Source organism: Echeneis naucrates, chromosome 18 (genome assembly GCF_900963305.1).
Source record: "Echeneis naucrates chromosome 18, fEcheNa1.1, whole genome shotgun sequence".
Classification (NCBI taxonomy): domain Eukaryota; kingdom Metazoa; phylum Chordata; class Actinopteri; order Carangiformes; family Echeneidae; genus Echeneis; species Echeneis naucrates.
This window is the reverse complement of record NC_042528.1, coordinates 9559798-9575176: the sequence shown is the minus strand read 5'-3', so window position 1 is coordinate 9575176 and position 15379 is coordinate 9559798. Positions and strand designations below refer to the sequence as shown.

General features: G+C 44.3%; 2 protein-coding genes across 3 annotated transcripts in view; both read left to right on the top strand.

Annotated features, from left to right (window-relative positions):
- The window catches only part of LOC115059299 (lysine-specific demethylase 6B-like), a gene marked incomplete at its 3' end in the record, with an annotated part of 80038 nt that extends 73070 nt beyond the window's left edge, over positions 1–6968 (top strand). Inside the window, exons 5-14 of the mRNA XM_029526956.1 lie at positions 1005–1098; positions 2782–2903; positions 3303–3426; positions 3596–3691; positions 3814–4099; positions 4178–4255; positions 4475–4648; positions 4755–4937; positions 5232–5822; positions 5910–6968. Coding sequence (XP_029382816.1) covers positions 3308–3426; positions 3596–3691; positions 3814–4099; positions 4178–4255; positions 4475–4648; positions 4755–4937; positions 5232–5822; positions 5910–6968 — 2586 coding nt within the window. The remainder of the gene's footprint in view (positions 1–1004; positions 1099–2781; positions 2904–3302; positions 3427–3595; positions 3692–3813; positions 4100–4177; positions 4256–4474; positions 4649–4754; positions 4938–5231; positions 5823–5909) is intronic.
- A 369-nt stretch (positions 6969–7337) lies between these two features.
- kdm6ba (lysine (K)-specific demethylase 6B, a) lies at positions 7338–14690 on the top strand. Of its 2 annotated transcripts, XM_029526180.1 has the most exons (14): positions 7338–9471; positions 9553–9739; positions 9837–9963; positions 10202–10307; positions 10541–10746; positions 10892–10998; positions 11090–11158; positions 11251–11399; positions 11888–12002; positions 12112–12299; positions 12386–12527; positions 13222–13348; positions 13496–13666; positions 13836–14690. In XM_029526180.1, the coding sequence occupies exons 1-14, from the start codon at positions 7407–7409 to the stop codon at positions 13851–13853; spliced, it is 3777 nt and encodes a 1258-aa protein (XP_029382040.1). In that variant the 5' UTR covers positions 7338–7406; the 3' UTR covers positions 13854–14690. The 2 variants fall into 2 exon arrangements, with proteins under 2 accessions (XP_029382040.1, XP_029382039.1); XM_029526179.1 differs by having other exon boundaries at positions 7338–9739.
- Positions 14691–15379: the final 689 nt, after the last annotated feature.

Sequence of the window (15379 nt, the reverse complement as noted above, 5' to 3'; positions counted from 1 at the left end):
TTTGGGGTAAGCCCTCTCTCAGACTGCTGAGTCATCGGGAGTTCCCCAAAAACGAAATGCGTAATGTTCACACACATGCGCACGCACATTGTTTTTCCCCGTCATACACTGAATCCTAACTCAGGGGTTGCATGAGCACATTTCATCACTTCAATATCATCTGATAGAAACCGAGCTGTCGCACTGTCTGCAGTCTGTGTACATGAACCAGTTTCAGATTGGGGAGTTTCTCACACTGTGCTGGTGAACTGGCTGTAAGCAGTGTGATAGCCAGGATAGCAAGTGGAATAGACAGCCATTTGGTCACAACAGACATAAACACACACCCGCTATAAAAGTGGTGATTACAACCTCACCACTGTATCCCTGCCTGCAGTCCCATCATTACTGGGTGTCTTGGTAAATTCTGTTTATATAACCTTTTCTAAATGAATCCATTTTATCGTTTTCTAAATACTTGGTCCTCGTCTGTACTTTACTGATGATGCTGCCATGTGTTTTTCTTATATTTCTACGTTTCACATGTGATAGTTGACTTAGCCTGCCCAGCTCTTCCTGTCACAGTGAGATCAGCCTTGTTTGTGTGTCTGCTCACCTAGCTAAGCTAGCTCTATGAGAAGAGAAAGAGAGAGCGAGTGAACAAGAGCACCACCTTGCTCCCATTGTGTTGGCCTTCCCGCTGATTTACCCCATTGCTTCTGAGCCACCATTAGATTTTGCACTGCTCTGAGACCAGGCATTACCTCAGAAGTCAGGAAACCAGGAGGGTGAAGGTAGTGACAATACACTGTCTAGAAAGCCAGAAAAGAGACACAGGAAGACAAAGAGGTTCTGAGTTCATACTGAAATCACAGGCCAGCCTAGTTATAAATTACATCATATGCTTAGAGACTTGAGGCTGATGACAGTGTTGATCATAAGCATCATGTTTGGTGCGGTTTCATGTTGTTTTTATGAGAGCTAAACATGATTTTTTTTTTTTTTTTGTCTTCTCTGTCTTTCAGGTTCGAGGGGGAACCCAGGGAGATGATTGGCATCAAAAACTGAAACTTAACACAACTGTGAATCAAAACTTGGTGCTACTTACTTGGTGCTAAGGTATGCACAGCATGAATGTATGTTTATCTGAGTTTGTCTTAAAGCATGTCAAGTGCAGTCTTGACAGTTAAGACCAGCCTATCTTCATGTAACGGCAGTGCCTGGTGGATATCGATCCATGTGAGGCAGAAGGGGCAAGATAGAATGGGTGGGGTGGGTGTCATTCTATAGCCCCCCCCATTGGCAAGCTAAAAGTGTACAGCGATAGAAATATCATCTACTGGGCTTTAAATAGAGGCAGAGGGATCCAGAGTCACTGGGAAGAAGAAAGGAAGAGGAGAGGAACTGGTGGGTGGAAGGACTGCATATGACCAGAGCTAATTTAGGAAGAGTGCTTAGCTGAGCAAGAGAAATGAATCACAACCTGTGCATGCACATACTCTGCCATTATACACTACACAGTGCCTGTTACTTACTTCAAAGTGTTATCATTATCATACCATCATCAATCGTGTAATTTGGTGTCATTTAAAAATTTATTGTGGGGACAGTTGAGCTTATGCCTGATGTTTAAGAGGTGATATAAATGCTTCTGCATTTGTTACACTAGTTTTTAATAGCTGCAGTATAATTTGAATGTGTGAATAATCTGAATTTTTGTCAGGTATCTCTCTTGTATTTTTTTAATCATTGTACTTTGAAAAATTGACAATTTTTTATCTTCACACCTTCTGTCTTTTCTATTGTCTGTGCGTATCCTATGTTTGAGGATGAGCCTCTTTTATGTCTTTTTCCCTCAACTGATCTCCTTTGTGTTGACTTAGTATGTGTGTGTGGGAAGGTGTGTGGGCGTTTTCATGGCACCGTTCCTACTCTCCACTCTGCCTCGTTCCATCCCTTCCCTCTTCTCCATTTCTATCTTTTCTCCTTAATCTATCCTTCCATCCTGTTCAGACCGTCTGTCGCTGCTGCCCCCCTCTCCCTCTCCATCACGCCTGCTGTAATGAGATTAAACCTTAGTGTATCCACTGGGCATGCACATGCATACACACTTTATACAGACACACACGCACACTTTAGAGAACTGCAGCACACGCATAATCATCCACTTAAGAGAGCCCACTATTCTCTCGCTCACATTGACTAAACCAGCACAAGCCTGACACGAAAATGCAGCTTGCACACTTGGCACTGCTTCCAACATCACACGCACTTTAGCACAAACACACACACACACATTTGGCATGTGACCAAGGCCTCTCACTCTTAGTGTTTCCCTCTGTCTCTTGTTATCAGGAGGCCCATGGTAAGGATTACAGTAACCCAAGGTCTGTCCTCATAGGTGAGCTCCCCACTGAGCCATCTGGGTCTGAGTAATAATCCTATTCTGTACCAACTGGTTTACTGGCTCCTCCTACAGGCTCAACAGTATATAGCAGCCAGCTATAGACAAAGGTCATCATAAACTAAGACTTAAAGTGAATTTATTTTTGACTATAAGCAGAGTATGAAATGTAAAAGCTGATGAACACAAGAGCACCAGCCTCACATTCCTGGATTTTGTTTGTCTCTCCTCTGTCACATATTGTACCTTTGCCCTCCCCTCACTACTGGCAAGCTCTCCAAGACACACACCCAACCAAGCAGACTAGACAAAAGAGAGCCCACTGGCATTTAATGAATTTTCAATGTCTGTGCCTCCCTCTCATTTTTACTGAGTGTGCTGTTCTTCTGCCTCTGCAGCCAACAGGCTTTGGGGTTCGTGGATCTGAACACAGAAGAGTTGGATAGTATACATATTCTCAGCATTGGAGTGAGGCCCTCTCTGTGCTGCAGTGGAGGGCTTCACAGACAGAGCTAGTCTGGTAAGTATGAGCACACGGATATGATTTCTTACGATAGAGCATCTGTGAATGGCAACCTAAAGACAGTTACATTACTAGTTCTGATTCAACCCTGAAGTATATTATTATATAGATAATTATAATTTTAATGGGATAACTAGTAATTTAAGTTGGTGATTTTTAAAGTGAGTCTAATCCTTGTGATATTTTCCTGCCAAACAAGGTCTACTACAAATTCCTGATTATTAAGCCATATGACTGTACCAAGAAGGGAGATTAAGTATTTAGTTAGTTAAAGTTAGTTCATAGTTAGTTGCAGGTAATCACTTCTTTTTCAAAATATATGTAATTTTGCAATTTACCTTTTCACTAAGTTCTACAGTAAATGTATTTAGAGGACTGTATTACTAACATCCACAGGCTGGATGCATCACGCGGTAGAGCAGTTTGGCGGGCGTGGCACACGGGATTCCTTCCCTCTGGACGGACTCAACCGGGGACCATGGGCTCCTGTGGGCGGCCGCGCCTGGCAGCCACATGCCAGGTCTGTTGTCATGACAACAAATACACACATTTCCACAAATGTCTTTGTCATCTTAAATCCATCTTTTTGAATTTGTCGTGTGAATTCAAACTGTTTTACCAAATGATTCAAATGTGTGGATTTACAAAGACTTGACTAGGCTATGTGTGCCGTCTGTGTTTCTAATCAGATGTTCGCCTGGAATGAACCAACACCAGCTCCTTCCCCATCTACCTCCTGGTCCCATGGGTGGACTGAATCATTCCAGTAAATTCTTTAATAATGGGTAAGAAATGTACAAGGTCATATGTGACAGATTACACATTTAGAAAGTAGAGGGCAATTGTTTGGAAAGCAATGGTAGAAGCATTAGATTAGGTGTCATTTTGACTTCTTTTGACTGTCCAGACCAATGAGAGGAGGTGAGAAGCTTGATCTCCCACAGCCAATGTTACCAGGCCTGCAGAGGGAACAACAGCGACCTCCTCCTCCTCATCTTCATCCACCGCCACCTCACAGAGCGTGGGAGCAACTAGGCCAGCTGTACGAATCCCACCTCCCTCCTCAAGGACATTCTGTTGTGCCTCTGCCAAGTGAGCACACACTCCGACTACATAATGGAGGCTATGCTGGCACTGGTGGGCCACCCCCAAACCAACATCTTCCCCACAGCAGACCAAACCCACTGTTGAAGGTGAGGAATGATGCTTAACTAGGGTTATGTATTTTTTGATTGATGAAAAAAGATCTCAACTCTCACTTTCTGCTATAGTTTGGAGGTCCTCAGGAGCAGCATGTTCCCCGGGGTCCGTCAGTGCTGGGAGATGAGATGTGGGCTCAGGTGCATCAGGTGAGAGTTCTCTAATTGGCTATGATCTTATTTCATCATCCATATAGACAGAGAACATGCCTGATCCTGGTTGTCATTTCTGCTTCAGCTAGGTGGATGAACGATGTTCTCCAGTCGCAGCCACTGTCACTGAGCTTTTGACATTTTTTGAAATGACAATGTAGTTTCTGAAAATTTACATCTATAACAACGCTTACCCTGTTGTTTTTCTGTTCACAGCAGAGGGGCTATCAAGGGAAGATGCTGGGGGGTCAGCTGAAGAGACCAGGCCCTCCTTTAGGAGAGCATTCTGTTATCCAGCACACTCCTCCACCAGCCCTACACTCATCATCCCGCCCTCCTGCAGCCGAAGACTGTCCCAGCCCCAGCAAGAGGAAAAAGAGTTCAGAGCAGGTATCAAATAGGATTTTTTTTTTTCTTTTGATAGCCATCCATTACCACAAAGAATGTTGACTTATAATCTCAACTGTTGCGTCCTCCACCTCCACATCCTGTGCAGGTATCCCATCCTGGACTGCAGCGCTTAGCTGGTCCTGGCCAGTCTTTACTGTCTCAGCAGCAGTCACCAGTTCACCACCATCCTCCAAGACCTGCTTTCTGGAACCCTCTTCACAAGGACAACAGCACTCCATGGCTGCCCCACACTTCTGATCACAAGAACCCACCATCTCAAGAGTTCCAGGTCTGCACAGAATGAAAATATCACCTTATGGAGCATATGCAAGTTTGCCCAGGCATAAACACTTTTGCCTTGAACCACAATCGAAAGGGAAACCTACATTGAATTGAGTGATGCTGTAAAGATGTATTGATTCTATGAGCTGTCTCAACTTCTGTCTCAAGTGTTGTTGATTGTGCTGTACATAACATCAAAGCCCAACACTGATTTAATTCCCCTATTTTAATCTTCTGATTCTGATTTTTATATCACTAATGATCTTCATTTGCCTCACTGCGCTTTTGAATTGTTTAACAGGAAACCAACAAACAAGGAATGGGCAGCTACACCCAGAAGTCCTCTCCTGCCTGTTCTACCCCTTCAAACTTATCCCCTCCTAACTCCTCTCCGGGAAACTACAACCAGGGATGTGCTTCTCAGCTCCGGAAAGACACATTCCAAACTCAGGCTGTAAACCATCTGTCCCCTCACTCTTCCTACCTTAGCCCCAGCTCAAAACTAGGGATTGCTCCACCCTGCCGGGCCATTGAATCTCACAGTCCTCACAACCAGAGAGGCTCTATCATTGGGGGCCAAGGTGGCAGCCAAGCTACCTCTTACACGGCATCTACCCCAACCAGGAGGGACAGAGATCAAAATCTACATGCACAGTCATCACCAGCAAACCCGGCTGCAACCAGCAACAACAGCAGTAGCAGCAGTGTGCCTTACAGCCCCTTCCAGCCTCACCCAGGGCTGGGGCACCAGGGTCCCCCACCTCCACCTCCTCCTCCTCCACTTCCTCCTCCACCTCCTCCTCCAGCCAGCAGCACCTCAGTACCTCAGCAACAACAAAGGGGTCCCAATGAGGCCTGGAGATACCAGAGCAGGCCCAGCAGTCACTCCCTGGTGAGTACAAGTCATTAATGTAGTGACTCATTTGTAGTGTTTGGATAAAAACCATTGTACAACTAACTGCTCTGTATGTGTCTGCAGGAGTCGGGTAGCTACAGGCCTCCAGGACTGCTACCTCAGCACCAGCAGAGCCACAATCACGTCATGGAAGGTCGGGTTCCCTCTCAGCACCACCATCACATCAGCCCTCCTTTGCCCACAACCAACTCCACCCGCACACCTGTCATTACCCCCAATCTTCCCATGCCCCAGGCCTCAAGCTCTATCAGCAGCTACAGCAACAGCAGCAGCTCAAGTGGTGTAACTCTGGCTGGTGTCTCCACGGTGACCACAACTCCCCCTGCTGGGTGCTCTGTGAATAGCAGCAGTAATAATAGTTGGCAAAGAGGACGAAAGCCAGTGCATCAAACCTCCTCCAGTGCTGTCATTAGCTCCACCCCTCAGCTGGGTGCTCTGGTGCAACCAGGCTGTCGCAGAGGCCAAGCTCCCACTGCCAACCAGATCCACCAGCAGCGGCCACCCATATCACAACAACAACAGGGATCCACCAAGTCCCAGCCCACAAAGGAAAAAGACACATCATATAAGGCTGGATTGGAGAAGCCTCCTGCATTTTCCTCAACATCATCATCTTTGTTCTCCTCAGGGCATCAGAGGGCAGGGGACAGTGTAATAACAAGAGGAGTTTCAAATCCACTTCCTCGCTCTCCTACTACATACTCCCCAGCATCTCACTCTGCTTCTAGCTCTGTCCCTCAACAATCAAACCCAAACCTTTCTTCCAGACTGGGTGCTCATCCAGACTCTGCATCAATACATGCATACTCTCAGTCCCCAAGTCGCCTACCAGGTCCGATTTCTGTGCCCCAGTCCATTGAGGAGGCTCTAGACAAGCTTGACGCTGAACTAAAAGGACACATGCAAGCTGAAGAAAGGAGGAAGAGGGACAGAGAGGAGCAAGAGAGAAAGATAAAAGAAGAGGAGCGGCGAAAAAAAGAATGGGAAATGAGACAAAAGCAGGATGAGGAAAGGAAGAGGAAAGAGCAGGAAAAGAAGAAGGAGGAGGAGAGGAAAAAGAGAGAACGACAGCGACAGGATGAGGAGAGGCGAAGGAGGGAATGGGAGAGGCAGGAGCAAGAGAGAAAAAGGAAGCAAGAAGAGGAGAGGAAGAGAAGAGAAGCAGAGAGGCTGGAAGAGGAAAGAAAAAAAAGAGAATGGGAAAGACAGGAAGAGGAGAGGAAAAAGCGAGAATGGGACCGACAGGAAGAGGAGAGAAAAAAGCGAGAATGGGAACGACAGGAAGAGGAGAGAAAAAAGCGAGAATGGGAACGACAGGAAGAGGAGAGAAAAAAGCGAGAATGGGAACGACAGGAAGAGGAGAGGAAAAAGCGAGAATGGGAACGACAGGAAGAGGAGAGGAAAAAGCGAGAATGGGAGAAGAAAGAGCGGGAAAAGAAGAGGCGAGAGCGGGAGAAGCAAGAAGAGGAAAAGAAGAGGAGAGAAGCAGAAAGGCATGAACAGGAGAGGAAGAAAAGAGAACTTGAGAGGCAAGAAGAGGAAAAGAAAAAACAGAGAGAGATGGAGCGAAAGGAGGAGGAGAAAAGGAGGATGGAGTGGAAGAGAGAGGAGGAAGCCAGCATTGCAAAAGGCAAAGAACAGACTGCTATTGAAAATCTGGAGAGACTGCTATCCAACTCTTCGGCAACACCCCCACCTCCCCGCCTTTCTTCTGTTACAGCACCTCCTTCAGGTCCACCACCCCCAGGTTCCCAGGCTTCACCCGCCTACCCCTGGCTCAGCCGTGGGGGAGTACTCCCCTGTCCACCGGGCCAAACAACTACCACCACTACTCCTGCAGAAAGGCTGCGGCCACCTCCTCTAACACCTCAGACTGAGTATGCCAGAGAGAAACAGAGGCAAAGGGAGATGTGGAGCAACAATGGCGGAATGACATTCAGTCCCTCATCAACACACAATACCTCAGGGATGAACCAGCCGGCAATGCAAGCCACACCTAACCAATCCAAAGACTCCACCAGGGAGAGAGACAGAAGCCAGCATCCTCTCCCTACCTTGGCACTTAGAGACCCCCCAAAACTGTATCAGGCTTTCCCCAGAGACAACCCTCCGCCAGCACCTTTGACCTCCAGCTCAACAAGCAGAAATATCAGCAAGCAAGGAAGTGCTTTAGAAAAGGCCAGCAGCAGTAGCACTGACTCTGACAGTGCTCAGTTTGAAGAGGAGCCCTCTGAGATGTCCACACTGCTCCCTGATGGTCTGGCCAATATTATGGCCATGCTCGATGAGTCGATCAAAAAGGAAGAAGAGATGTACAACAGTGAAAAGACTGGCTCCACAGGCCTTGACCATTTTTCTCTTAGTGTTCAGCCTATCAAGAGCTACCTGTGTGCCCCAGACCTCATCCCAGCAACAAAGCATCAGCCAAACCAGGAAGACTTTGGATCCAATCCACATGCTAGTCCTCCTGTGCTCAGCCGTCAAGGTTCTCTGGCATCACCTTGCAGCCGGACATCCTCAGTCAATGAGGATGATGAGGACTACCTTAAACCTTCTCCAAATGTCTCTAAACAGTCAGTGGACATAGGAATGGGAGTAGGGAACACCAATTACCGTCACAGTGACTTGGCCAAACTTTATGGCCTTCCAGAACAGACTAAAAGTGAGGCTGATGAGGACGATGATGACGAGGACTCTGAGACCCCATCCTGTTCCCCACCCCCCCAAAGGCCCCACCTACACCAAACAGGTGTAAACAGCATGTTTAAGTCTTTAGCAACAGTTTTAGAGAGCCAGAAGTATGCATACAGAGGTGGGCCTTTTGGGAGACCACCTCCTTCTGCTTTAGTTGGGGTCAAATATTCTTCTTCACTGTCTCTAGGCCCTGACATATGCCGCCAGCAGCAGAGTAGTTCACCCACTTCAGATTCAACTAATCCACCACTGAGTCCAGCTGTCCCACCTCTAAAGTCCTCTCCTCCTTTCCTTAAGGACAAAAAAGTAAAACTGGAAAATGCTGACATCTGGAGAGGTAATGGAGACACCACAGAGGAAATGATAAACGTAATGAAAAATGAGAGTATTCCTACCATAAAGCCAGTTAAGGTGGTTAAGGAGGAGCAAAGGTTAAAAACCATCTCAGAGTCTTGTTTGGATGAGTTGGGAAAGAGCTGCGAGGTCATGCTTGGCCACCAGTCACTACCTAACAAGAACTTCCTTGATAAACCAGACAGTCATGGCAGAGCAGGAGACAGTCACAAATCTGAGAAAGTTAAGGAACATAGAAATAAAGACAAAAGTCGAGACAGAGACAGAGAAAGGGACAAAGAGAAGAAGAGAAAACACGGTCATGGCCACAGCAGCAGCCGGAAGCATGATGAAAGAAAAGAAAAAAAGAAGCATAGAGAAAAGAGAGAGATGACTTTTTCCTCTTCTTCATCATCATCATCTTCCACACATTCCAGCCACAAGCGGCACAAGGATGGCAAGAGCCATAAGAAGGATCGCAGAATTCTTGGTGACCTTAACCTCCAGAGCAAAGAGGGGTCAGAGAAGAATCGCAGTCACTTTGAAACAGAAAAGAAGAAACGCAAGGAAGCATCAAGTGCCAGTTCCACTAGTGAAGGTGAGCATGCAGAATGGACCTCAAGGAGTTCTGGAGAAAGAACCTCAGAGCACAACAAAGGTTCTGAATCTGGTTCAACAGGTTCCACAGACTTCTTGAAACTGAAAGCACTGTCAGATGGTCCTCCCAAGGAGCTGAAGATTCGCCTAATAAAAGTGGAGAGTGGGGACCGGGAGACCTTCATTGCCTCTGAGGTGGAGGAAAAGAGAATCCCTCTGGAGGAAATCAGCATCAAAAACTCTGCTAGTGAAATCATCAGATCCTGCAAGTAAGTGCACTGGAAGGGAAAATGACACACGAGCAGTAACTCAGACCAATGTTTTAATCTTCATCATAACCAATATGTTTTCTTTGTCCTGCTTTAGGGGAGCCAGAGTCAAAGGGAAATTCAGAGAATCATACTTGCTGCCAGCCTTCTCCGTAAAGCCCATCATGACTTCAGAAGAACCCATCCCGAGAGAGAAGCTCAACCCTCCAACACCCAGTATCTATGTACGTCACCATATATTAGTTTATTTTGTCTTAAGCCTTTAAAGTGATATGCATGAAAAATAAACATTTAATCCAATTATATGTGGTAGTATATAAGAAATAGCTAAAATTGTAGATGAACATTTGAAATTAAGCGTCGCTAAATGTGCCTGTGTGCCCTCTTGTGGTAATACATTGCACATGAAGACACAAAAAGCAGTTTGTTGCTATGCACTGACATAAGTTTTCCTCTTTGTAGCTGGAGAGTAAGAGAGATGCCTTCTCCCCTGTACTGCTGCAGTTCTGTACGGACCCCAAGAATCCTGTTACTGTCATCAGAGGACTGGCGGGATCTCTACGACTAAGTAAGTTACACTTACAGTGACGTGTTTGAAAATTTAACGAAACTAAGGATAAGAATAATAAAAGTAGTGAATCAAGCCACGCATGCAGTAAGGTATACTGTTTATTTTTATCATCATTTGAATTGTCTCACCATTACAATGACACTGCATTGGAGTACGCTCTAAATGTAAAATTGAGTAATGTATAACTACCTTAGATGCATATTTTCATCGTCCCCTTTCATTTTGTTCAGACCTGGGGCTGTTTTCCACAAAGTCCCTGGTGGAGGCAAATGCAGAGCAAGCGGTGGAGGTGAGGACACAGGTGCAGCAACCTGCTGATGAGAACTGGGACCCCACTGGCACAGGCCAGACATGGCCCTGTGAGAGCAGTCGCTCCCACACCACCATTGCCAAGTATGCTCAGTACCAAGCCTCCAGCTTCCAAGAGAGTCTGCAGGTACAGAATACAACAAACTATAACAGCCAATACTTTTTCCAACCCTTTCAGCTAGCTTTACGTCTCTACCCAATTCATGTACCATGCCTGTATCAGTCATTGCATTCTGTGCTGCATCCAGCTGACACACGACCTGTGTTTTCAGGAGGAGAAAGGCAGTGATGAAGAGGATGATGAAGATGATGAAAAGGACAAGAAGCCATCTAATAGTTCTGATACTCCCAGCAAGGACAGTAGTAAAGACAGTAACAGGTAGAGATTTTTAAAGAACTAGCTCTAGCTTTCTTAAAGCAATCTGGTGTTTTGTCATTTGCAGTGATGCTTTAATGTTTTTATTCCTCAGTGGAGAGCAGAAACCGGTAGGGAAGATCATCAAATTTGGCACAAATATCGATCTCTCAGATCCCAAGAGGTGAGCAACTTAAACAAGCATCTCTACAACAGCCCTTTCTAAAGAAAAGTAAGATGATCCCATGTTTGAATATGTTCTCTGCCTTTGCGCAGATGGAAACCCCAGCTTCAAGAGTTGCAGAAACTGCCAGCTTTCATGCGCGTAGCATCCAGTGGAAACATGCTGAGCCATGTTGGACACACAATCCTTGGCATGAACACTGTCCAGCTCTACATGAAGGTTCCAGGGAGTCGGACACCAGGTAACACAGTCTTATGTCTGCAAGAGGTGCACTACACCTTAAGGTGAATGTAGGACTTAATACTGCTTTTGCTATAGACAGTTTATTAGTACAGTCAGATCAGCCAGTGCCAGTTTAGAGACACAACTAGAAACACTGACACACAGGTGTGGACAGGGAAAAAATACTCTCAGCAAGTCAAAAGTAATGTATGTAGAACCTTTTCAAAGATTTTAAGTAAAATCTGTTGAAATACCATGTTACTATACATCAACAGTAGAATACAGTATTTCAATAATTTATAAATTGTAGTTAGGACAGCAAAAAAATTTAAACAGCATGTCGCTAATCTGACAGAGGAATTCCTGTCTTCTGTAACACATCACCTGGCCTCTGTATGGTAAATCACTGACCATGGTTGAGTCCATCAGATAACTACCCCTAAAGATTCAAAAACACATTAATACGTAATTGCATATAACTGAAGAGAATTTGTCAATATTCAACAGGTCACCAGGAGAACAATAATTTTTGCTCGGTGAACATCAACATTGGTCCTGGAGACTGTGAGTGGTTCTCTGTCCACGAGAACTATTGGCAGGCCATCAATGATTTCTGTGAAAAGTGAGTAAAGAAAAGGCGTACTGTTATAAACTGAATGAAGTCAGTTTCCAGCCTCATTACATTTATACCAAATACAAAGCTTAACAGTCCCCTTACTGCATGTGTCCAGACATGGAGTGGACTACCTGACAGGGTCCTGGTGGCCAGTGCTGGAGGACCTCTACAATGCCAACATCCCCGTGTACCGCTTCATCCAGCGGCCTGGAGACTTAGTGTGGATCAATGCTGGAACTGTTCACTGGGTTCAGGCTGTGGGTTGGTGCAATAACATCGCTTGGAATGTTGGGCCTCTCAATGGTAAAGAGTTCACCTACAAAGGACCTAATAGAGAAAAACAGTTTCACAGACTGTTTTATTCAACACTGTTTCACGTGTATCGGCAGCCTACCAGTACCAGCTGGCCCTGGAGAGGTTTGAGTGGAATGAAGTCAAGAAGGTCAAGTCCATCGTCCCCATGATTCACGTGTCCTGGAATGTGGCCCGAACCCTGAAGATCACAGACCCAGACACCTACAAGATGATCAAGTGAGTCAATGTGCACTTGGTCAATGACCAAAAGGTCTTCATTCAAATTAAATGGACCATTCAAGTGGAATGCCTTAGGCCATTTCTATGAGTTGATCAAAATATTAAAAACTCCTCAGCCCAACAATTCAACAGTGCCACTGTTATGACCCCAGGGATCCAGGAGATGAGGGCGAGTAACAAAAAGTAAAAATACCGGTTTGAAATTTCTGCATGCAAAAGATGGTTTTATGACAAAATCAATTAGACAACAAATGAAGATGTAAATAGTAAATGTGAGGTGATCCTCCCACAACAGATGCTGGTACTCCAAAGTAAAAAAAAAAAAAAAAAAAAAGGAAGGACCAGATTAGATAACCTACCATGATGGTGACAATCAAAATGGTGGCCACAAATGTGAATTAAGCACATCCACATTTAAAACTGCACAAAGAATGGTGAGTTACTTACTCCCAGAACACAGTCTCCCAGTCCAAACCACCCAACCTTTTCCTCTCATCCTTGACTGGCAATTGCCCACTGCAGGTAAGGGGAGGAGCTGAAAAAACAAGCTGAGAGAGAGAGAGAGCAGACGAACATAGCCAAAACACACACTTGTCTCCAAAATGGAAAAAAATTATCATTTCCAGGCTGTAGCATTGTGTGCTCTCAAACTACTCTAATGTAAATGCTGGCCACTTTACCTTCCAAATAGACACTGCCTGCTGCAGTCCATGAAGCACATCCAGATCCTGCGAGACCAACTGGTGGCTGAAGGCAAGAAGATTTCCTATCAGAGCCGAGTCAAAGATGAGCCTGCTTACTACTGCAACGAATGTGATGTAAGTAACACAACAAACTACATCCTCTTCAATAGCCAAGAAGGTGAACAGATTTACAGTGAATGCAGCCCCTTACTTACTTCAAATGTATTAGTTTTATTTTCTACACATTGAACTATTTTAAATCTCTTATCGCCTCTGTCACAGGTGGAAGTGTTCAATTTGTTATTTGTGACAAGTGAGAATAACAGCAGGAAGACATATGTGGTTCACTGTGAGGACTGTGCACGTCAGCGTAGCCCCAACCTGACCAATGTGGTGGTGCTGGAGCAGTACCGGATAGAGGAGCTCATGACCACATATGACTCCTTCAGCCTGGTGAGAAACACTCACCTCTCTGACTGTTCTCTCAGGCGTTTGTTCAGTAGTTCCAGTTGAGCATTTCTAAGAAAGTGCCCTGAAAAATAATGGCAATTTATACTTTCCGTGTCACTCGCACATGAATTGAATATTAATTTAGTTTGAATTTTGTTTGTTGTCTTACCAGGCATCGTCCTCCCGGTGACAGAGCTCCCCACCTGCATCACCTCAGCCATAACCAAAACTCCTGCAAGCCAGGACAAAAGACACAGTTTCACTTTGGTTTTCAACTTGCCCATTCGTTATTTAAGATCATTTTTGCTACTATAACTACTGCTAATACTTGCCGACCAGCCAGTTGAATACGTTTACTCATCATTACTGTTTACAAAAAGAAATACCAAGCCGCCAATAAATTACCAGTTTACTCTCAGATGGTGCTTTCAAACAGAAACCCTGGCAACAGTGAAGCTGGCGACCAGGGAGCAGTTGGTGCTGCCATTGAACAAACTGCAAAGGGTAGTTGATTGTTTCAATGGCATGTTTCTGTCAGTACCGGAAAGAACTTTTTCTGTTGTTGTTGTCGTCTTGAATACTGAAATTTGTACAAGCTGTTTGCAATTTTTGTGGGGTGCTGTCTTTTTTTTAAATAATTTATTGCTTTGTTTTTCTAAACTAGATCAGCCTAGATATATACCACATTGGCCTTGTATTTAGAAAAGAGACAAAATGAAAAATACTAATAATAGAGATATGAACATTTTTCTAAAGCATTAAGAATTTTTAAAAATTGTTTGGAATGTTTCAAAACATACGGGTTTTAACAACTTTTTGTTGTTTTAGGGGGATTTCATTTTTGTTCTTCGATTCTTGTATGTGTTGTAAATCTTGTTTTTAATTGATTATACTTATTTCTGCTGGAGATTAATGTTCAGTTGTCACACGTCATCAGGTATTTTTGTTCATTTCACCCATCTCTGAACGCTCTTTCAAAAAAGAAAAAAAGAAAAAAAAATCATTGTCATCTGGTGTTTGTGTGATGTACCTCTGATTGTTTTGTTCCTATATGCAGACTTAGTATTTCTTGTTTTGTTTTTTCTTTTTTGGCATTGTACATTTAATTTAAAGTTTCTTTTATTTATTGGATATCAATGTTCTCTCTTTTTTAATAGGGTTGTACAAGTTTGCTACTTTTTCCTTTATTTTTATGGTGACCGACTGCTCTGTAAGAACTGAAATGTTGGGGTTGTGTGTCTGTGGAGGCTGCTGTTTCTCTGGTGCTTGCCTCTCACAGCTCCCACATTTTTATCCTGATATATTAAATGATAACTTTATCTTGAATATAACGCCACCTTTCCTGTAGATGATAGGCACACTGCTCACGTAGAGAAGATGACTAATGGAATGCTGTGTTTGTATGTTCATTAAGGAAAAAACAAAACTACTTTTTCCAAAGTGTTTTGAGAAACAGTAATTTTTTTTATTATGTAGGGGGCTTTTAGACAAGATTTTAATGATTTTATGATATCTGTTGAATATGATAACGGGATAGATGGTGCTAAATGTTCTCTTTGAACAACCTTTTTCTGTTTGTCTTCTTAAGATGAGAATTCTATTTTTCCTGTTGCAATATTACCTTAACTTTTTCCTTCTCTTTGTGGTCATTTATTTATAACTGCACTGTTTAGAGAATTCACAGACATACTTGCCGAGACACACACACACACACAC